This window comes from Mytilus trossulus, chromosome 14 (assembly GCF_036588685.1).
Source record: "Mytilus trossulus isolate FHL-02 chromosome 14, PNRI_Mtr1.1.1.hap1, whole genome shotgun sequence".
NCBI lineage: Eukaryota > Metazoa > Mollusca > Bivalvia > Mytilida > Mytilidae > Mytilus > Mytilus trossulus.
In genome coordinates this window covers 20,836,426-20,861,564 of record NC_086386.1, presented here as the reverse complement: position 1 = coordinate 20,861,564, position 25,139 = coordinate 20,836,426, and the positions used below count along the sequence as shown (strand labels likewise).

The window sequence follows — 25,139 nt, the reverse complement described above, 5'->3', positions numbered from 1 at the left end:
CTTCTGGCCACCGTTTCACAAAGCCTTCGTAACTTATAATCATCGTATCAGTTAACGATCTGTTCACGTGTGTCTCTTCTATCACGTTACGTGACTGTGTTTCACAAAGGCATCGTAAAGGACTACCAAGTTGATCGTTTGTTACGCCCTGTGAATCATCGTAAGACTTAGTGTATCGTTAACTGAGAAGAGTGCTTTCTCTCACGTCCGCACTTTTTACGAGAATGGCATGCAAAGTTAACATGCGTATATTGGCATTATCGAAGAGGTTTGTTAAGCTAATAAACGCTCATATAGATATCGGAAAACCAGCGAAAAATACATTTATCAGAGTTATAGGCTTATAATTGAGTAAGAAAGACGCTTGTTTCGCAGTTTCGTCAAATTAAGACACATCAGAAGCTTTCAAATGAAAATAGTTGAAAGTTATAATCAAATACGAAATGGAAGAGCATGAGAAACCAAAATCACAGAAAAGTGGTAGCAAACATAAAAAAAAATCAAAAAAAAATCACATGGTGTCACAAGTGAGTCGAAATTATGTTTGACTTTAGAACGTAGAACTTATCCAAATTGATTGAATTCAAATCATTAAATATTTTTAACAAGTATTGCCATAGTTATCATAATGTACATCTCTTTTACACATCCAAGTTGCAGTGTTAAAAATGTGTGGTTTTCTTTCGTTTTTTGTTTCTTTTCTGTCACAATGTTAAACCAGTGCAACACTGATGAATTTTCCGAAAACCTATAATATGTAGAAAACAATTTTGTTTATAAACTTGAGTAAAGTAAATTGAGGAAGTTTATAATTGACTTTTATATAATTCATGAGAGGAACACTTCAATACTTCATATGTAATCATATCTTTAAAATTTCCGTATAGTGCTGGAGAAAATAAAATATAAGGGGATTAGATCTCTTCAAATATGGTTCATTTCTTCATCTATGCCTAGTAATGATTTTGTTTTCCAATTATTAAATGGCTAGCAAGATGCAGCAAAACAACACACTGGCTGAAATCGTTGTAGCAAAATTTTAAATTACAACAATCCCTTTTATCCTCCAACAAGTACATCATGTCTGTTTCCTGTCAGCCTCCTTTCTACAAGTATCCGCATGTTTCCGTCCCCATTTCTAGTATACCTATATATTTAGATGTTTTATTGATTCACTAGTAAAGACTGCATTAGAATTATCATTAACATTTTGAAAATGTTCGTACATTTTGTTGTTGGTTTACTGGTTGTGACACAACATATGTGTATTCCTCAACACCATGCTGTATGCCAGATAAATTTGAATCACACGAGTATGTAGAAGGACGTATCATCAACATGGCAAAGTCAACTTATTTACAAACGGTAAAATATCGATATTGAATTCATGTTATTTTTATTCATTTGTGACTATTTAATGTATTTTTGTCTTATGTTTCTTATTAAAAATAAAATTAACGAAATTATATCATAAATATAATAAAAATAAGAACAAAAACAAAGAATAATAAACAAGTAGGTCAAAGTCGGATAGATAATACAGATAATGTCAAAAGGAAAAGGAATACTGTGGATTCATTAATATTCGTTTGATACCATTTCTTGTGGATTTCGGTGGAACAGAGAAACCACGAATTTTAATGTTCAACGAAATACAGATTTTCTAAAGGAATATATGCAAACCTTTCCAAAAACTACGAATAAAAATATTTGAGGAATGACTGTAATATTTTTTCTGTCTATGAAGAAATAACATAAAAAATTTGGTGCACACTGAATAACGCGCGAAGCGGGTTACTTAACAGTGTGCACCATATTTTTTATGTTATTTCGAATAGACAGAAAAAATATTACAGTCATTGCTTATAATTTAATTCTAAATTTCATTTTAAACCGTAGAAAACAATGAAAAAACGTTGATGACGTCACGGTCACATGACAGATTATGTCTATGGGCTCATAACAAAATAACGTCAGCCAATCAGGAGACGTATTTCATCCAAAATTAAATTATTCCATGTTAGGCTTAAATTAAAATATTGTTTGTTTGCAGTTTACCGACCGACCCTTGAAAATCCTCCCGACTGTGAAAATTTTATTGCTTTAAATTTGAAGAATTTTTTTTTAATACTTCTATTGACGCGATCCGGAACTTTGGGTCCTTTCCGGAAATGATTTAAAGTCTGGGTCAATTACGCATTTCAAGTTCGGTTTTTCTTAGCTTCCCGCCAAGCGTTCATGTGACCATTTAATGATAAAGCACATGGAAATTGTTTACAGGTATCGATGAAGTCACGGAGGAGTACTTTACGCTGTCGTCTCGTGTCAATTTTAAGACAAATAACAAACAAAAAAGTTTATTAGTAAACTGTTTATACAGATTCAGGCACATGTAATGATGTGTGATGATATCATTGACGATGAGGCAGCGGATATTCATAACTGACACAATAACCATTCTGTCTCAAAGAAATCGGATTAAGAATCTGTGGAGCCTGACTTATGGAACCAATTTCAGTGGTTAAATAATTCGACAGCAGCTTGAAGTATTGCATATTTTCTTCAAATCGTTGTGAAGAGGACAAAGATGAAACCACTCCTCCGTGACTTAAATCTTCATGGATATCTGTAAACACGCCTGTACGGAGGAAGGGCTCATTTGAAATGTTAATCATTAAATGGATATAGATCATAACAAAATAATAAGAAGCAACCCTAACTACACAAAGATGTAGAGAAAATGAATGGTTAGCTTGAAAAATAAATATACTCTCTCTATATTAAATCTATCTTCGATTGCAATGAGTATGCTCCTTTAGGATAAGGGGGGCTGCCCCACTCATTGCAATTATTCTCTTTCTTACAATATTAAATATACCCAAACTGTGTGGCCTGTGTTAGTTCAATTAAAACATGTCCTTAGGAGCTATGCTGCCAATTTTTTTTATGCATTAAAAGCATTTCAGTACAGACCATTTACTTTTAATTGGGTGCTATGGATTTCACCCCAAACTTTAGATTTCTTTGGTTTCCATTAAAGCCTGGCAAAAATATAACCTTATTACATATATTTAAATATTGTTAGAAATATGAAAACAGTTGGATGTCTTAATACTTTTTTTCAAGTTGCTTTTTTTCAATTGAGGATTTTTTTTTTTATTAAAAATACACTCTTTAATACATTGTCTTATAAATCTTTAATATCTACATTTATCTTATGAAAATACTCTACTCATGAAAACATTCTAGTCAAGAAGCACACATGTCTGAATATATTTCTTTAAATTAGTTCCAGTCATAATGACATTCCTTGTTTATAAGTGTTCCAGTATTTAATAATTATACCATATTTTATGTCATAAATTGGATAATGACACTATGTTAAAGTTTCAGTTTTGGTTAAAAAGTTTTTTTTATCTGAAAATGCCTGCTCATATGATGTTGGTTTTCAGCATGTCCAGTGTTTGTTGTTTTAAAATGGTTTATTTTTTCTTCACAAGAAACTTGGTTTAGTGTAACTGCTTGTTTAAACTGTATTTTGGCTGATAAAATAAAATATTTTTCCTACCTACCGACCCTTCAGTCTGAAGGTACAGTCGGAAAACTGCAAACAAACATATTTTTAAGGTTGGCCTTATCTATATTCAACGATGTCGGTTTGTTTCTATTAATTCAGTTTGTATTTACTTTTAATAAATATAGGCTTAAACGACATTAAACTGATTTAGCCCGTTATTTTACGTCGAAAGTTATATTCATTTTAAAATTTAAAGCATATAAAAAATAACGCGAAGATACAATAATAAATATGACGTAGATGTAAGCAACTATAAAAAACCATAAACATGACAGAATACTAAATAATTCAAAAGAAAAGACTAATTTCCGGATTATGAAAAAAAATCCAACTAATTGAAAAATAAAAGATGACTAATAAGATAATGTACTAATGAAAAATTATTCATGTTTGTCAACCATAATAAGGATAAAAGTAATAGGAATCGTATATCCTCATAATCACTATATAGAGAGTAATACAAATTGCGTTGACAGGGTCAAGTCTCCCGCTTTACATTATTCATTATTATTCGCTGGATGCCAGTTTTCATGGTATTCGTGGATAGAAGTGAACCAAAACTACAGGTGAACCACGAGTACAAGTAAACAACGAATACAAATCTTCAACAAATAACAAATTTACTATCGGGTAATATGCAGAATATGGCAAAACTACGAAATCCCATTTCCATGAAAAGGCAAGTTTTCCTCAATTCATGATAATTTGTAGCCACGAAAATAAATGAATCCACAGTAATCAACCATCAAGATCATTTTCCAAAGCATATGTTTAAGAAATATGACTAAGTCTGTAACAATTGAAGATAGACAAGGTGTGATCTTTTAAGTTGTGTTTATTTGGTTTAGGCAAATATGAATATATCGTTTGATTTTACGAGCAAGAAAACAGTGACGTTTATGTATAACATAAAGGCAGACGGAAAAGTTGTACCGCCATTGTCTAAACTTGTCGATTATGAGGCGGTAAGTACAAAATAATATTAGATATGAATGTACACATCATAAAAATTATAAAAAAAAAAATCTGCTTTTTAAACAAAATATAAACATATTCATTTATAAAATAGTATGTATTTGGCGCCCATTATGTCAAATAAGGAGATACTGTATTGTATATTAAGCTTTGCATACGAAAAACATATTCTCGTAAGGTGTTTAATGTTGCAAATCAAGTTAACATCGCGACGCAAACTCTCTTATATATATTATTATAACGTATCAAAAGTTTAATTTTTAATACACTGACAGCAGCGAAAGCGGGCGAGACATAGGGTTATTTGGAACTCTTGACGTCATTTTTCTTGATCTATTATGATTTTGTTTTGCCAATTTTTTTGTTTTTATCGAAACAAAAACACTAACTTAATAATATACTGATCTGGAATGATGTATTATACAATTCTTAGACTAGAATATTTAAAAAAATTTGTTAGACCTTCAAACACATACCATATAATTCTTGGGCTGAGTGATTCTACTTATTATATATCTAAAAATATTTTTTTCAAATAACTAATGAAAAATACACATGTATTATATAATTTTCAATCAAACACAATCACTACCAACAAATAAATTCGAACTCTTTAATTTAGGGAGTTGCTTACGATGTTCAAAACAACAAGTGTACCAAGAGGGCAGTTCCTAAAAAAATGCGACGTGCGTGTGTACAAGGTGAGAAAATAAATGTACCTGTTAATTATCTGCCAGGGTATTAATCGAGGATTTATATGTTTCTATTATAATGAAGATGTGTCATTGAGAAAAGTTAGATAGTACAAGATTAAATATCATTCAGGTGTTCATTTTGTAGTCATTTCTTGTGCATATATTCAAGGTGACATTTCAATATGAGTAAAAGGAATATGGGTATACGTTATTGGTATACTAACATTTCAACAACGCACATGGCCAAAATTCGTGTAAAATGCAGCACAAAGTCTAAAGATGTAAACAGCTGTGTAAGCAAACTACTGAGATTTCGAAAACACATGCAAATCATTAGGACATTTCATAAGACATCCATGAAATCTCAATAACTCAGCTCTTTCCTGTAACAGTCACCGATGGCTCTTTTTACCCGTTCTCTGTCTGGACTTGGTTATTGTAGTTGAAACATTAAATGACAACTTAAATATATGCAGTTTAAAACTAACACTTAAGAGATGTTCAACAATTATTTAGAATATAGTTGATAACAATATGATTGGATTTCTCCTCTTTTTTTCAATCGCAGTTTATCATCGAAATCGATTGATTACGAAAATGTCATTTGAAGCTAGACATCCGTGTACATTTGTTTACAATTGACTGCCATCTTATCTTTGCTATTTTGTTTTGATGGTGAACCCTGATATCAAACTCATATCAGCTGAAAATTACGAGAAGAAATAAAATGTGTTATGCTTGTTTTAAAAAAGTGGATGATGCAAAAGGAACAACCAACACTGAAGATTTCCGTCAAAAGTTTGTCAAAGAAAAGAAAAGAAATACAAGTTTAAAAAATACTGCATAGAAAATAAAATACAGAGCAAAAAACCCTAACATATGAGGTGGCTTAAGGTGTTCCGGAAGGATAACCAGGTTCACATGTGGCACCCGTCATGTTGCTCATGGTCATTTTGAATTCGGTTCATATATATATACCCTTAACCTAGGCCTAGTTTCATAAATTATAGGTCCAATGTTTTCATTATAGAAATGTTTAAGATTGTCGAAACTACACACTTTGGTGCTGATTCAGAGATGTTAGCTGTACATACATATCAATCCAGCTATGGAAATAGTACAAGCAGGTTCACAGTTACTGCAAAGAACTGTTATTACATCAGCTACGAAGCTTACGATTGTAAGATTATATATATTTGAAACGCCTAGTTAACTAAGCAGATCAACAAAGATAAAATAAAACGCAAACTATACGCAAGAAAAGCAATTATAATTTGATCACTGTTTTTAGTATGGACAATTTGAAAGATAAGAAACGACAGAAGGTGCGATGCCTTCAAAAGCAATTATATATTTTTACCAATCCATGAATTAGACATAATATTAGCAGAAAAGTTTCGATAGAAAATTTTAATTGAAAGTTAATACAGCTAGTTGAGATTAAGTGTCCTCGTTAAACGTAACGCTTATAACGATTTAACTAATTTGTTTTCGTTGATCCAACACATTTGTTTTTTATATGACCACACATTGTCGGAATTTATAGCAAGTATAGTTATCTACATATTGTAATTCATTTAATTCAGAACTCATTTTTTTCCAATTGGTATAGACTATATCTTTCGTCGAAATTACACTTACATGTGCATTTTGATAACATAACATATAATATTGTGAATGAAATATATGATATACATTTAATGTTTGAAAACAGCCCAAAGACCATCAGATAGACCACGTGGTGTAGTATTTGGAATCACACTAGGAATTAAAAATCCATCAGTCTTTAGTGTTCCTGCTCTCTGTAAAAAGGCAGCTGATCTGCAGGTAAAATTCGGAAAAGGATACATATTGAACTAGAAAAAGCTTTGACAAAAAGATATTGAAGATTAGGCTTTATTTTTATAATAGAAAGAATGACTTCGATGAGAGAAAAAGTTATCTTGATGTAACTTAAGATCATAGCTAACCTAACTGTAAATACAATGTATGTGTTGATGGAAGAAAGATACGAATGTATCTCAAGCAATGGGTTAATATAATACATGTTCAACAGTGTTTTATTGACATTGCTGATAAATATTTCAATCTATCAAAACTCTATCAAAACAGTGATTGAATTATTTCTATCATTACAATAATGTAATACAAAACTTACAATTCCCTTCTCGCAACTCTATTCTCAAACAGAAAGGAGACATGAGAACTACAACACTACACTGTCGTTACGACAACACGTTGGGTAATTCATTTTTCTGCTGGGTCAAATCTGTTCCGACATACATATATAAAATGTATCTATCAGGCTTACGATACAATACACAAGCATTTTTTCTATTTGCTGACTTTTCTAATTTTATTTCCATTTTCTAAACTGGATTGTGTGGTAGAAATCTAACGCGATCCAAAATTAACTTAAAATGATCTTATTGGTTACTTTCCAATATCTACTATAATTTTACTAATCAGCTATTCAATTATTCGACCATATTTGAATATTCATATGTGCCTTCGAATGCGATTTAACGTTCCTTACCACAACCAATTTTTGGAACATAAGGGACTGCTTAACCTTTCAGGATTAATCCTATAGTGTATTCATTCAAAAATTATTACAACGTTAAGTATATACAGAAATACGTTTTTTTAAAAGGTAGATTCAAGATATACCGCCATCTTGGATTGTTCACAATCGGTCTAGTTCTTTGCCTAAGTCTGCAAATTTGGTTACTAAACTGTTTATTAGTATAACGAAAAATAAGAGGTTAATAAAATTGCATTTTTTAGATGTTTAAACAAAAACCAAATATGTGGGTATGTTTAGAATTATTTTTTTCAACTCAGCCTTATAAGGGTAGACAACTCTTTCGAAAAAAAATATATTGGAATTATATATGTCGCAAGAAAAAAAGTTCGATGACAACATTTTTGTTTTTAATTTCTTAATGCATAATATAAAACCTATCTTCTCATATTTTATTTTAAAATTCTATCTCATAGATTTCATTGGATGCACATAATGTGTTTTTTCGTGAATTATCTATGCAAATTAGGGCAATTTTAAAAAATAAAAAAAAACCCGCACGGTGACATATACTTTTTATTATATTTTTGAAACAAGCAACATAAGAATCTTAATTTTGTTAAGTAAATTCTATCTGAGGCAATATATACCGATTAACTACCTTAAAAAGTGTAAGTAAGTTTATAATTGGAAGCAATAATTCACTTGCGCTGCGCGATAATCAATATTTGCTCACAAGTCGCTTTGAAGTTTAAATCATATATCCCAACAACTTAGAAATAAAAAAGAATAGAAAAAAATCATCCAATCATGCAATATGCACTTTGATGATTCAAATACAACGAGAAAATTAACTAATTTAACCAATGATTTTTTCATTAGTTGCTATTGGCTTTGAACTAGCTGTCAGTAACCGCAAGTACTCTTAGATCTATACTTAGTATTCTTTGTTGTTGTGGAAATGTATAAATATCCTGTACGTCCAGTATTAGTGTTTTACCTGTTGTAATTCAATGTAATTCAGTGGTTGTCGTTTGTTGTTGTATATCATATTTGTTTTTTTTTGTGCATTGTTTTGTATTATTTACATTTGTCATTTCGGGGTCTTTTATTGCTGACTTTAGAGTATGTTTTTTTTAAATCTTTTTTACACAATATATGGTGTATCATTGTTATATCTATAGCTTATTGTTTATTAACTTTTCGCTATTTTTTCTTTTCAGGATATAGCAGAATATCAGGCAGGCAAATTCCATCCTTTTGTTTGACGAGAAAGAAAACAATTCTTTGACTTACATGTTTATGTCTCTCAGTTTCCTTACCTGGAACAAAATAACAATTCTCCAAAAACAATTTGTGAAGATGAAATCTGTCAGATGATGCCTTTGACACTAACAATATGTATACGCACATGTAATTTTTATTTAAGCAATCGATCTTAAACTGTATTCCTATTTAGAAGGGACGAAATTGACTTTTTGTGAAACTTTCATGTTTTTTAATTTGAATATACAGTGCAATGATCATCTTTTATATATTGACAATATCCCTCAAATTTTATAACTTATTGCTAAAGGTATCATGATTTGCTCATTAGGACTTATGATTTTTTTTTGTACCTTTTTTTTAATACTAGGAGTTGAAACTTTAATTAAATGTTCATTTTGTCTTGTCTTGGTAAATAACTTGTTTGCGTATGCCTAGAAGTGATATGGCGAAAAAGGTTATCATGCTCTTGTACAATTGATACCATTGAACAATAATATTTTGTCGCAAATGATACATCTGAAACTTATAAATGGAACTAGAAGGGCCCCAATTCTTAATGGTAGTGTTCCCTTAAATCTCGGTACTTGGCTAATCAACTTCATACTTTGTTTGGCCTTTCAAAATTTTAATCGACCATCACTGATAAGTCTATTGTAAATGAAACACATACAAATGTCCAATAAAATAATAGGACAGTACAAAACCCTAGTAGGGCACCCAATATAAATAAAGTTTGGTTTAAGGGCTTTATCATTTACTAAAATTGGAAAGATAAACGGAATGTTTATACAAAAGCATGTGTTGATTAATGTATCCACGAACATTAATGAGTTTACCGTATTTAAGAGAAGATAAAATCATTATGGAATATCGTATGAAAGTAAACTATATAATGCTAATCCATGCAAATTTAAAAAAAAACCTAGTTTAAACACGTTTCTAAACTTATAATAAGAACAAGGGTTGAACTCCATGTTATGTGAATTGTTCAGATTTTCCAGAGTATAGCAATGTCATCAGTATATGATATTGTCATTCACAAAGGTAAGCATACTGACATTACCATCTGCAAAAGTCAGCTTAGTTCAATGTCATCTAAAGATCAGAATATGACAATGCCATCTGCAAAGGTCGGAACATTGCTATGTCATCTTAAAAACATCAGCACGTGTGTCATCTACCAAAAACACACCATATACAAGGATGCATGTTGTATTTCATCTACAAATAAACTCACCATATACAAGGATGCATATTGTATGTCATCTATGTAGGTTAGCATATGGCAATGCTAACTGGGAGGGTCGGAAAATACTACAGTAATACAGTGATGAGTTATCTATTTCCATAAAGTTATTGATTGCATTGTTATTGTGTAACACTAACTTTGCATTCATTTATTTTCGTGAGTACCAAATTTTGTGGATCAAGAAAAACTTAAATGTTCTTGGACATTTAATTTCGTTGTTTTGGTGAAATCTGCATGCAAGCCTATAGAAAATGTGTTATTCGTTGAACAATTCGATTCGTGGTTCACCAGTACCCACGAAATCCACGAACATTAATGAGTTTACAGTATTTAATAGAAGATATAATCATTATGGAATATCGTATGCGCGTGTTTTGTGAACGAATATCGGAATCATACATTTATTATATCCAGATAAAAAGTAACAAAATACTGAACCCCAAGGAAATTTCTAAACTGAAATTCCCTTATCAAATGGCAAAATCAAAAACTCAAATAAAGCTTTCTTTCGAGACAACCATGACCCTTTAAACTCTCAGACCTTTTATTGGACATTTGTATTTTTAGGTAAAGTTTTGGTTCGTTCTCCCCAACACATGCAAATGTCAAATCTGGATTTTTGTCGTGATTGCATTGTGTGTAATTTTAGAGACATAAAATCGAGAAGGGAAATGGGGAATGTGTCAAAGAGACACCAACCCGACCATAGAACAGAAAACATCAGATGTTCACCAGTAGGTCTTCAATGCAGCGAGAAACTCCCGCACCCGAAGGTATCCTTTAGCTGGCCCCTAAGCAAATATATATTAGTTCAGTGATAATGGACGTCCTATTAAACTCCGACTTATAAACAAGAAAACTAAAATTAAAAATCATACAAGACTAACAAAGCCCAGAGGCTCCTCACCTGGGACAGGCGCAAAAATGCGGCGGGGTTTAACTTGTTTTTTGAGATCTCAATTTTCCCCTATGCATGTAGCCAATGTAGAAAAGTAAACGCATAACAATACGCACAGTAAAACTCAGTTCAAGAGAAATCCGAGTCCGATGTCAGAAGAGGTAACAATAGAAAATAAAAAAAATAAAGAAGATGACAATAATACACAAATAACAACAGACTACTAGCAGATACTGACATGCCAGCTCCAGATCTCAATTAAACTGATTGAAAGATAATACCTTCCTTATATGAATATCAGGCACAATTCCTCCAGTACGTGGTTAAGTATTATACCATCATAAAATTTATGAGAAGAAAAAAACCCATGTCATGCCAATACCTGGTTTTAAAATAAACGTGTTCAATTCCGATGCAAAGACCCTTTAAGTGAATCAATATTAAAGCCAAAATATGCAATCTTTAATGACCTGACAACAGTATCGTAACTAAATCCCTTCTTAATAAGTCTGTCTAAAGGTTTTCTTAGCTTATGAGGTGAATATTATCATAAAAAATCGGATGACAGTGTGAAATACCTGAACGTATAAAATGTCTGCATGTTGAGTTATATTGACGAATGCTATCCTTGTACCGATGATAAAATTTAGTAAATGTTTTGACTAGTTTCTCATGTCATCCGAATCTTGTTGGATAACGAAAATTGATTATTATATAAATAAGTAGGTGTTCTTTTACAAAAATCGTGATATCATTTGTCATAACGCAAATGTATATAACAGAGAGACGAAAGATACATAGTAGAACATTTGAATGACGGAGAAGGAAGGAAAAAGTACCTTAGCACCAATTTTATCGTTTTATCAAATGTGTGTTTAGTCACAACACAATCTTTGATTAAACAGAATTGTATTGTCACTTTCACTCCACATTTTACCTATTTTAAATTATCCATTTAGCATTCAACCAGTATTTCAGTCCTCGCCGTCATCTTGTTAAAATGTAGTTTTAGATTTGTAGATTTAAAAAAAAAATGTTTTATCTGTATCGTCCGCGATGTCTCTCCGACTTGACGTAATCCACTTTGTCCCACAGGGAACATAGGGCGACCACAGTGGCTTTCCATCTTGTCTTGTCCTTGGCTACTTTCTTTTCTTCTCCCTATGTTTTCCCGATTTTCTGTCGATTATATGTTAAATCTCTTCGCATCGCTTTGTGGATTTGTGTCGCCTTCTTTTACGATGACCCTGATGATTCCAATCTAACGCCAATACATTTACTTTTTTTTTACGTAACTTGTGTCCAATCAATTTCCATCTGCGTGTTGTAATCGTTCTTTGTATTGGTTCTTGTCTTGGCCTTTTCAATAATTATGTGTTGCTAATGGTTTTTGACCACTTAACTGCAATACTGTTTCTTAGACACCTGTTCATGAAAACATGAAGTGTTTTGGTAGACGCAGCTGTTTTTCTCCAAATTTCTGACCCATAGAGTATAGATTTTACATTTGAGTTGAAGATCCTGATTTTGGTGTTTGCTCTGAGCGCGTTGCTCCTCCTGACAGGTTTAAGACTAGCAAAGGCTTATTGTGCATTTCTCTTTCTAGATTGAATGTCATCATCTGTCCCTCCTAATGTACTGATGATACCCTCATAGATTTTTTTTTTTTGCATTTTTTCAAGGTTGGTTGCTTGTTGTTTTGAGTCTTTATGGCGATGGAAAAGCTGGCAGATATCGTCTGCAAAGTCAAGGTCTTCGAGGCATGACTGTAAAGTCCATTTAATACCCAGAGGAGTATTGTATGATTTCCTACTAACCCAGTATATAACTATCAGAAAAAGGAGAGAGAAGAGTAAATACCCTTGCTTGACACCAGTTAATACAGGAAATGGGTATGTCAGGGTATCTGCATGGCTCACTTGACATATAAAACCGTCATAGAGCTGTTAGATGACGGATATGATTTTTTCAGGTATTCCATAATATCTAAAGTATGTGATGGTCTATACTATCAAAGGCACTCTCAAAATCTACAAATGTTAGGTATAGGAATGCCTGCCAATCAATGGTTTGCTCAATGGCGATTCATAATGTGGCAATTTGGTCAATACATGATCTCTCTTGTCTGAAACCGGCCGGTTCATCTCTCATTAATTTATCACATTCTTTCTTTAATCTTCGTAGGATGAAGTGACAAAGGACTTTGCTAGGAATGGAAAGCAAAATAATACCTCTCCTGTTGCTACAGATGGATTTGTCGCCATTCTTTGGTAGTTTAATGATGATTCCTTTAAGTTAGTTTTCAGGTATACGTTCGTCATTCCATATTGTGTTAAGAAGTTGGAAAAATGTATCAATACAGATATTATCGATTGCCTTAATAGCTACAGGGGGTATGTTGTCAATTCCTCCTGCTGTTCCATTTTTTTAGTTGTTTTATTGCAGCATTTACCTCTGTATTTGTTATATCTCTTGTCTTGATATTCAGAACCTGTCTCCCTACTATGTTAGGTGGTTCTGTTTAGTACTTCCTCAAAATTTTGTTTCCATCGTTTGAATTGTTCTTCGATTTTTGTAATCACATGACCATTTGTATCTTTAACTGGAGCGTATGAGTTGCTTTTAATACTGAGACACCTTTCTAGAAGTGTTTTATTATCGCAGATTTATTAAACGGCTCGTACGAGCTCAACCCCTTCAAGCCGATAGGAGTGCAGAGAAGTGCACCGCCTTGATACGTCGAACTGTAATCTTAAACTTGATGCTACATGTAGAAAATTGACAATGTAAATAATAGTGTTAATAATGTTCATAGTGAAAATAATTAGCTTATAAGTGATATGTCTGGTTGTAATATATTCAGTGAACAACAATATAATGTATTAAACAGATGCACTAATGATTATAATACAATAGATATATCACCCAGTAATATACCGGTAGGGGGTAATGCGTGTATTGATAAAAGAGGGACGAAAGATACCAAAGGAACAGTCAAACTCATAAATCTAATACAAACTGACAACGCCATGGCTTAAAATGCAAAAGACAAACAGACAAACTATAGTACACATGACACAACATAGAAAACCAACGAATAAACAACACGAACCCCACCAAAAACTGGGGGTGATATAGATGATCAGATTAATTTGGTTTTAATGTAAATGTTGAGTTTGATGAGCATACAAACATTTTAGATGATGAGAGCCAAAGCCTCATTCTAAGCAGTGAATCTTTAGATTAGATCTATATCTCAGGTAAAAGCTTAAACAGGATATGTGGTATGATTGCTGATTGTCAAAAGACCAAACGACCCAGCAATTTTAAAACAACTATAGGTCACTGTATGGCCTTCAACTATGAACAAAGCCCATACCGCTTAGTCAGCTTAAAAAGACACAGAAATGTTCACATCTGAACTCTAGAATGGATATTCTTTAAAATACTATGATGAACAACTCCAAGGTTCCATTTCAAACAATTCATAATTCATTCACTCCATCTTTGCCAACACATACCCATTTCAAAATGTACCTGTATATCCTCAAACAAACTTTCAACAGGGTTATAGAGCATGCATATGTCTTATATGAAAACTCTTATAACGATAAACTGTCATAAGCAGACCTGTCCTCAGGTCTGGTCAATAGCAGACTTGTCCATAGGTCCGGTCAAAAGCAGACCTGTCCTCAGGTTTGGTCTGATGCAGACTTGTCGATAGGTCTGCAGCAGTCCTTAAAAAAGCAGACCGTAGGTCTGGTCCACCAACGACGAAGTTAACCTGCTTGACTGCTTAAAAATTCTCAAGTTAACTTAGAAAGCAGTCAACAAGTTAACTCTAAGTTAACTTTTGTCAAGGTTAAGACCGCACCCATCTGTAACTCCGTCCTTAACATATTCCTGTAAATCCAATTAATAAATAAGGTCTTAGACTTGGACACAACTCTATTAGTTCCGTTCACCTTTTACAAAATTATTTTGTATCGTTTAAACATGGCCTAAGTCAAGGAAATATTAATTGAACGCCATCTTTTCCCCAAAGGATTTCCCATCCAATGCCCAATCTAACCAGTCAGCATTATTCTAATCGTTATCTTAGTCATGCCCAGGCTACTTACAACAATCGTAGATGTCCAGCACATACAAAGAGAACACATCCATCTTCTTACCGTGAATCAGTTTTAATGTGGTTATACATGCTGATACTCTGATAATGACGTTAATTAGAACACAAATCGTAACTTGCTCGAAATCATTATTCAGAAGTAATGTGAGTCACACCAAATTATACTCGTCGTCGATATGAATGCAACAATGTTACTCTCTCGACGTAATGATTCCGATAGACGTTTTAGATCTGTTATAGACAAATACAAACTATTCACTTATGCTTTCATACCAACTTATCAGCATGGAATATAAAGTACCAGGATTATAATTTTAAACGCCAGACGCGCGTTTCGTCTACATAAGACTCATCAGTGACGCTCAGATCAAAATAGTTAAAAAGCCAAATAAATACAAAGTTGAAGAGCATTGAGGATCCAAAATTCCAAAAAGTTGTGCCAAATACGGCTAAGGTAATCTACTCCTGGGGTAAGAAAATCCTTAGTTTTTCGAAAAATTCAAAGTTTTGTAAACAGAAAATTTATAAAAGTGACCATATAATTGATATTCATGTCAACACCGAAGTGCTGACTACTGGGCTGGTGATACCCTCGGGGACGAAACGTCCACCAGCAGTGGCATCGTCCCAGTGGTGTAAATAGTTATCAAAAGTACCAGGATTATAATTTTAAACGCCAGACGCGCGTTTCGTCTACATAAGACTCATCAGTGACGCTCAGATCAAAATAGTTAAAAAGCCAAATAAATACAAAGTTGAAGAGCATTGAGGATCTAAAATTCCAAAAAGTTGTGCCAAATACGGCTAAGGTAATCTACTCCTGGGGTAAGAAAATCCTTAGTTTTTCGAAAAATTCAAAGTTTTGTAAACAGAAAATTTATAAAAGTGACCATATAATTGATATTCATGTCAACACCGAAGTGCTGACTACTGGGCTGGTGATACCCTCGGGGACGAAACGTCCACCAGCAGTGGCATCGTCCCAGTGGTGTAAATAGTTATCAAAAGTACCAGGATTATAATTTTAAACGCCAGACGCGCGTTTCGTCTACATAAGACTCATCAGTGACGCTCAGATCAAAATAGTTAAAAAGCCAAATAATAGGATCATCCAATATTGACTATATTTTCAGTCATGCAGATGTCTAGAACTTGAGATATGTCATCAACAGTCTACAAATACTTCTAGTCATGTTTCAGTCGTATGTAAAATAAAAACTACTTTAAGCCTGACCCTTTTAAAAAACTGATAAACCTCCAGACAGATGGCGGCATATGTGGACAGATTGTGATACAGAGTTATATTAGAGAATATGTCTAATACTCAGAAACCCATCATTAAACAACTTGATCAAATGAAGACTTTTATAGATCAAATGAAAAGTAATATTTTAGCTGCATCTGTTAAAGCTATACCATCTAGAAAATATGATTAAAGGGACCAAAATAGAAGGCTAGTCTAATTACTTGCATAAGGCAAAACAATCAGACCATCGAAGAATCAACCAATAATCAATGAACGCAAATCAAGACTACACCAGCGACAGGACATGGCATGTGAGCGTAAACAACAGACTACACCAGCGACACGACATAGCATATGAGCGTAAACAATTTCATTGTCAAATTCTTTAATCGGGAAATTTTACAACTTTTCTAAACTTCTCAAAAAGGGAGTATCAAATGCTATTTCAAACCATAGGCCTTAATGAATGAAGGCCAGCTTGTTATTGATCTTGACAAACACAGTACAAATTTGCAAGGTTCCATGAAGTCCTTGCCATTTCAAATCAAATTAAATAATTGTATTCTGACTATCAGGAAAATACTCAACTTCATATAGAGCTAATAAAAGTGTTTTGTGAGGGAAAAAAATCCATAAGGTAAAACACAGAATTCAAGGAAAACATTATATTGATTTGTTCAATGCAGAAATGTGAAAAAATCAATAACTGCATTTTTAACGCCCTTCAAATGATTGGCAAATCCCCTGTATGGTTAGATGTTTTATCCAGGAACAATACATACAAAGGTTCAATTATATCAAATGACTTCATATTGTCATATCAATTTGTAATGAAGGGCTTTAATAGGAACATCCTTTTCACCAAGGAAAATGACCTTCAATTATTTCTCTTTCAATTAGTCTATTTTTTGATGTATTGATATCAGTTTCTTTTGTGCGATAACAATTATCCGATGTCATTTGATAATAACTAATTCCCGGATTCTTCAATGTTTGATCATGTGAAAATTTTGTGATCTTGGGTTTTTTCACATCTTATGATTAATCACATGCTTTAAATGATATATATACATATATATGTCAATTAAAATCTTTTATTTTCATTCTATAACTGATATTTACTCTGATACCATACATTTGTCTGAAGAGTAAAAATGATCCTGCTACATATAGTTGTTGGTTTGCTTGTGATATCAACATACATGCATTCAGCTGAATCATGTTGTTGCATGCCAGAGAAATTTGAACTACACGAATATGTGGAAGATATCTTCACTTGGCCATCAGCAAACATAGAAACGGTATTGTAATATTATCAATATGTAAATACATTTTAATCTTTTATGAGATACTATTAAACATATGAAATTATAGCTGTATGCAACTGAAAAATAAAACATATTTAGCCTGAAGACAACAAACCTTCTTTTTTTAAATTATAATAATATGTTTTCCGTAAAATAAAGTTTCTCCGTGTATTAATTGATAAAAGTTACACGTGATAGATATGATGCACCCAAGTGCTTTGTTGAATTAAAGTTCACCAAGAACACTAAAAAACATAACATTAACAGTCAACAATGTTTAGATAATTAGCTAAATATACATAATGTGTTTTTCAAGGATGAATAGTTTGTTTTCTATTATAGAATCAAAACTGGCCTTTAAAGAATAGTCAAAACAATCATGAGCTTCTCTAGGGGCCATGACAATCATGTGAGGTTTGATTTTCCTGATGGCGATCGAAACAATGTCAGCTTAACTCAAAATCAATGGAAAGTTTTAGAAAAACACGTATTGTTTTTCTTTCACTTTTTGAAATGTTCAACTTTTGATATATTTGGTAGGAAGAAATAATAAAACAGGTGACAGAAGTGAAGACTATGACAAACAGCATATTTGTTGTTCTTTTTCAGGGCTTTGCAAATATTTCTTTTGACTTGGAAGTGAAAAAATCTGTATTTTTCTTCTATGACGTGAAACTAAATGGAAAAGACGTACCCACACCAACATATCTTTTTGATCATTCCTCGGTAAGTACAACAAATAACGTGTAAACTAGTATTCAACTGTATCAACTACAGGACATCATCTCAACTTGACATTATGTTGGTAACATTTCAATTGTAGTAAAGTATACCACAAAAAAAGAGATAAAATAGAATATACTGTATACCTCATTATCTGCAAATGATTTGATTTTTATCAACGCTGTCTGCTTAATGCAACTTGAATCTAGTAAAATTCGGACTCACATACAACGGGATATTACAAAGTATTAGTGTTGGCTACATGCAAGTTAGAAAAGGATGTATAATGGTTTAAATTGTGAGTACACTTCCACTGTACTAAATCATAGTACTAAGGATTGATTCATCGATGATAAGTACATGCCTCAGCTCACTAAAGACATACTTTGATTGTCGTAGATCTTATGACACAATTAAAGTCGTGCGTAGAATGTATGCATGACAGAAGACGCGTCCCATGTCGAAGAACCTGATATTTCAAATCCCCATATCTTTGTGTGATATATTTCAAAAGGATTTTAGGATTTAGAACATATCTTGCCTCGCGATTTTTTTAAATGATAATTCACACTGTCTTTGTTTTAATGTCAATGTGATCTTTCTTACTTGTGAAATACTGGTAATGTTTTGTTCACTTAATCAAGATAGCCTCAGTTAGATATTATCCTCCTTTCTTTGTTTTTTTTCCACTCCTTCTGTACAAAAAATTCAAAACTATTGTGTAGTAGAAGCACATTTACTTATTTGTTAAAATCATGTTTTATTTAAGAAACTGGTAACTGTCAGTGTCCTATACTCTATATTGCTTGTATATTTTAGGGATTTGTGTACGTATATGATCTGAGGTCCAAATATTGTAAAAAGATGCCTATCGGGGGAATGAACCCTGTATGCGTACCAGGTAATTAGCATTTAAGAGATATTTGTTTCGAATAAAACAAACTCGAAAAATCTATATTAGTATTAATAAATGATCTTAGAAATACCGACTAACATTTGTCAAGAAAAATAGTGCGACAGTGTACATACTTTTTGTGTTTGTCAACTATGTGCAGCTATAAATACATAAAAATAAAAAGATCTCGTAAAATTCACTATCAAAATATCTGAATTTTACTAATGCCTTTTTCACATTAATAAATATATACTTTTGATACAATGATGTATTTGGAAATTCTTTATAGAATATTTTATCTTTTAAATCAGATTTTAAAAAGTTCATTTACTTGAAGACATTATATCTACTTTGTTGATAGTCGTAAAACTCTTAAGACAAAAAAAAAGCATCTTGGAAAGGTCTTCTATTGATAATGTTTTGTCACTTATTAAACCATATCTATGTTATGAATGCTTTTATCTCATTTGCTATTTAAATAAAATGTTCAGTTGAAGTAGAACAGTAGTTTTTGTAATTTTTAAATATTGATCGCAGCATTTGTGTTAGACACTTTGTATTAAAAGGGTAATTAATTTCGGCTAAACATCAAAATTGGATGTAAATGTGATCAAATTGCTTAAGAGCAACAAAGACTTTGAAACAAATTGACCTTCATGTTAAAACTTCTGATGTTTTCATTCTTGCAGAATATCAATCTACATACACCACACATCTCGGCGCACCAAAAGAAATGCTATCTGTTAAGACATATCAGTCCACAGCTGGGAATCAAACAACTAGTACCACTGTAACGACAGAGAAATGTTATCTCATCAGCTCCGAACTCAACGGTTAGATAACTGAAAATTATGCCTGTGAATTCTTTAATACCAAATTGAATTCAAAGCACAAGCCAATAGTTTCTTAAACTATCAAGTATGCCCAGTCTCAGTTTGTGAAGGTTTATATTTGTAACATTCCAGGGCAAAACAAACCCAAATAGCTACTTAACAGAGAAAAATCGTCTATATTCTAATTTGTCCGAGGGAGTTTCGCTGCACTAGTCGAATGATTAAACAATAGTTTTATAAACTGCAGTCATGGAACAAACTTTGTCGGGCAGTTATACATGTATATTGTTTTAAGTGAAAATAGAATTATTGCTGATTGATCGATGTGTAACCAAAACTTCCAAAACAACCAAATTCTATTTCTTGAAAAGTATATGTGTTTTAATAAATAAATAATGATAAACAGAATACGAAATGTGCATATGCTCCACTGTTTGGTCTTTTTGCTTTTTATTCGAGCGTCATTGGTGAGTCTTATATAGACGAAAAGCGCACATGACGTACATAATTTCAATCATGGTTTCTATGATTTGTTTATTCAAATTAACTTCTACATTTTGAAATTTGTCTGAAATAAACAAAATTAATGCAATGTTCTCGTCATGCACAAGTCTAATATTATTACGTTTATAAATGTATGTACAATGTACATTGTTTGTGTACGTTGTATGAATATACAAAACAAAAGTGTTCCAGTTTCAATGACTTAGCCATTTTATTTATCAATATCACATGTTTTCTAATAGTTACATTCTTATTTCAATGCAGCTTGGAAAATTAGATCACATATATTGTCATAATATTATTGTATACTCTTTAACTACTGTTCTCTGCTGTCTTTTGTTTGTCATATATTGTATGTATTTTCGTTTGCCATAGCATGTATATGCTTCTTGCAAATAAAGTATTCATTCATTTATTGATTCAATACACTTTAACAACAGTAATTACTTTATTACAGACTCGGAGTATCCAACAAGTTTGAGAAGACAATTTTACGGTACGACATTAGGGATAAAGGATATGTCGGTCTTCAAAATCCCCGCTATTTGTAAGAAGATCTTTTGGAATACACAGGTAATTTTTTGCTGAAGAGTTTAAACTAATACATGACGAATTTGCTGCAATAATATTGAATATAGGATGAGCTATATGTCCACAAATAGATCTAAAGGACTTACAAAAACGACATTTAAAGACTTAAAAATGAAAAATACTGAAAAATTGGAGGCTATCTAACGAACCAACTGTCACGTTTTAAAAGTACACACTACGCTGGAAGGTTTACCTCCAAAAGTACTTAAACTAACTAATCCCAATCAGAGGTCATAATATTTAAAGGTCATACATGATATGACATGGATCAACTACATTCTAACTGCTCGAAACAATAAACCACATTGCATGTTCAAAACATATGTGATTGACTGATAATGATAATATCACAAACACATAAAGAATGATGTCACCTTCAACTTTTAATGAATCTGAAAACTTTATTGTTAGAGAGAAAAAAAATATAAATGGAAAAGAATCTGAATACTCAGTGAAAGATGGATATCTGCTAAACTGCCTAGCATTTACAAATTGTTTCCGCAATCACCTGGTAATTCATCTTTTAAATTGAACCTCTTAAACTTTAACTTTACAAGGCCTTTTAACTTTTTGGGGTTCGAGCATCACAGCCATGAGCCTTTTGTAGACGAAACACGCATCAGGCCTCTCGGTCATTAAACTTTCTAGTTAGTTTTTTATACTCGTACTCCAGATTTAACCAATCATAATGCTGCATTTCATGTTTCAAGCACGATTTTTGTGTTCCGAGCACTGAGAAAGTTTTATTACTTTAAGCCCTGTAGTGCAAAATTATAAGCCTTATACCTTTGATGAATTATTTTTTAAAATGGAATCTCGATACCTATAACATTGATTCTATAATGGTGCATCTTTGTCATGTCCCCTGAAGACATTGCATTTGTTTTAAGTATAAGATTTAAATTTATAAATTAATTGTTTAAATATTTTTTCTGTTGAATATACTGTGCCCAAATGAAGTTTAAGTCTGTTTGGTTGGTTTTCATTTTCCTAGAAACTTTCATTTCAACATCTAAGAGTTTTTGTTAGATTTTTTCATAGTTCACAATAGAGGTTAATATTTACAGTGGAAGTTGTAAAAACATATTTGAATATTCTAATTTCAGGAAATACCAGAGGTTTCCCGTCGTGTATTTCATCCATTCTACTTATAGAAAAAACGAAAAGGTTAGAGACGGTACCGATTTGATGTAAAGAAGTCATCAACAATGTTAGAATTCATCTTCCAATTTCTAAAAAGAAAACTTAGCAACATTATGCATCTAGTTTTACTATGGTTTAATATTTTCTTTGTCGGGGTACATATGAATTACATTTATATATCGTTGTCTCTTTTTCTATTTTACATGTTATCATTCAAATTTTATAAGAGCTTGCCCATATCATTTTCAACGTTCTCTTGTTAGCAACTTTTTAAATGTTTCATAGTGAAATTTGAACTAAAAACAGGCATATTGATACATCACAGAAAGGCTTTATACACATAGGATAGAACAAGTATTGTTTCAAAGGTTTCTGCGCATAAAATTTTAAAATCATTTCATAATTTCAAACAATAGTTTATTTATGTATTTATCGCCTTCTAAATACTATAAAACACATTAAAACTGTGTTTCTGCTAGCTGTTTTTTTTTATCGTATAATAAACGCATTTTTTAACCAATCTTGTGCTATTTGCTGTTCTATTTATAGCCAGTTAAAGAAATGACGTTTTTTCAATTTATAAATCTACTAAAGGAACATGAAGTCACCACTAAGAAATACAGGAGGTAAAAAGAAATCACAAATATCGAGGGGGGAGTAAATAAAGTACCTGAACTGTGATAATGCTCATTACTTTACACCATTGAAATAAAAATATATATTTTTTGCAAATTATTGATAAGATATTTAAGACATTAACAAACAGTTAACTAAATTCATTCATTCTCTTTTTTTTTTTTTTTTGAGGGGGAGGGGTATCTATTCCTTTTGTGATGATGTTGTGTACATATCTCATCAATAACTTGAGTGCGTGTAAACCTTATTGCACCTTTATTTGGTCTTTTTAACTTTTTTGGATTCGAGCGTCACTGATGAGTCTTTTGTAGACGAAACGCGCGTCTGGCGTATTTACTAAATTAAGACCTTGTATCTATGATGAGTTTATTTAATCAACTTATTCTTTACAACAAAACAATACTACATTTATGGTTTATTACATAAATAAACAATTTATCGCTTTCCGGTAATTAACACTTATGATTCACATTCTGCTGATACATATAATTTTGCATTACACATTCATGACATTGTCATGCTTTCTCACATGACTATAACAACAAGTTGAAATTGGGCTTAAGGCTGTCATCACTGCGAGGTTTCTGAGATCACTATTTTGTGTCATATGTTATGATTACTACCTATCTGATAAATAAATCACTTTTAATTGTTTTGTACAGTTTTATGTGATGTGAAGTATGTTAGGAGAGGGTCGAGCGTTCACAAATATAATCTACTCGGTGACAAAGTTGTAGATCACATATACTTTTGAGTAATTGCTTTTGCATTTTCAACATCCATTTACAGTGTCAATTTGATTTGCACCTTGACCTTGTATTTGTATCAAATATATTGTGACTGTTACGCAGTATAACGTCATATCAAAAGGTTGAGAACGTTCAGCTTATATTAGTTTTGGTGATTACAAGCATTCTTTGACGCGCTTGATTACTGTAACTTCATTTATTTTTATTGGCTACTTATGTTATTGGATAATAGATTTCATGGTTGATAAATCTACAGTATTTACTTTTGATTGATCGTGACATTTTGTTTTTTAATATATCGGTATAACAGAGTGACATTGCACAAGGCCATGTTTTTCACTGGCTTTTTATGACGTCTTTACACTAAATCCATTGAATGTTGGATGTGTACAGATTGATAGTTTATTCTTACATGCATGATTTTCTTATCTTAGTTGTAAGTGGCTTTAAACTAGCTGTCAGTTAAACTGCGAGTACTCATCGATCTGTTCATTATGTCTTTTTGTGTGGGGATGTATAAGTACCCGGCCACATTCATTTGTATGTTTGTCCATCTGATGAGTTAAGCCTTTTTCAACTGATTTTTATAGTTTGTTTTTATGTTGTACTGTTTTACCATTGTCCCAGGTTAGGGGAGGGTTGGGATCCCTTTAACATATTTAACCCCGCCACATTATTTATGTAGGTGCCTGTCCAAGTCAGGAGCCTGTAATACAGCGGTTGTCGTTTGTTTATGTGTTACATATTTGTTTCCTGTCATTTTTTTTATATAAATAAGGCCGTTTGTTCTCTCGTTTAAATTGCTTTACATTGTTTTATCGGGGCCTTTTATATTTGACTATGGGGTATGGGCTTTGCTCATTGTTGAAGGCCGTAGGGTGACCTATAGTTGTGAATGTCTGTGTCAGTTTGGTCTCTTATGGACAATTGTCTCATTGGCAATAATACCACATATTCTTTTGCACTGAAATGATTTTCTTTTTTTCGTTACGTTATGTATTTTTTTGTGATTTCACTGATCCCGTTTAACCATAGAATTTCGATAGTACCTATATTGTAACATGAAGCTTTATTCATTTCTGTATTGTTTAATGTATGACCGCTTTTTCAAATTTCTACAAGAAGACAACAATATTGTGGTTAACCTTCTGTCGAAATATTGATAGATAGAACATTTTCAATAGAAAATATACACA

The 25,139-nt window shown here is 32.2% G+C and overlaps 1 protein-coding gene and 1 long non-coding RNA gene across 2 annotated transcripts in view; both read left to right on the top strand.

Moving 5' to 3' along the window:
* The first annotated feature begins 1,156 nt into the window (after window positions 1-1,156).
* On the top strand, window positions 1,157-9,039 carry LOC134697565 (uncharacterized). Its single transcript, XM_063559847.1, has 6 exons — window positions 1,157-1,365; window positions 4,426-4,542; window positions 5,175-5,253; window positions 6,278-6,427; window positions 6,962-7,074; window positions 8,995-9,039. Exons 1-6 carry the CDS (start codon window positions 1,288-1,290, stop codon window positions 9,037-9,039), a joined length of 582 nt encoding a protein of 193 aa, XP_063415917.1. The 5' UTR covers window positions 1,157-1,287.
* An 8,615-nt stretch (window positions 9,040-17,654) lies between these two features.
* LOC134696361 (uncharacterized) overlaps window positions 17,655-25,139 on the top strand; it is a 128,908-nt gene continuing 121,423 nt past the window's right edge. The window contains exons 1-3 of the long non-coding RNA XR_010102937.1: window positions 17,655-17,863; window positions 18,479-18,595; window positions 19,412-19,493. This is a non-coding gene — a long non-coding RNA (uncharacterized LOC134696361). The remainder of the gene's footprint in view (window positions 17,864-18,478; window positions 18,596-19,411; window positions 19,494-25,139) is intronic.

Bases quoted from the DNA above. Each gene is read 5' to 3' on its own strand.
- LOC134697565 (XM_063559847.1), top strand. From the start codon at position 1,288: ATGCCAGATAAATTTGAATCACACGAGTATGTAGAAGGACGTATCATC. The intron at 4,543-5,174 runs GTAAGTACAAAA...TCTTTAATTTAG, and splicing joins AACTTGTCGATTATGAGGCG to GGAGTTGCTTACGATGTTCA. The intron at 5,254-6,277 runs GTGAGAAAATAA...TTTTCATTATAG, and splicing joins GCGACGTGCGTGTGTACAAG to AAATGTTTAAGATTGTCGAA.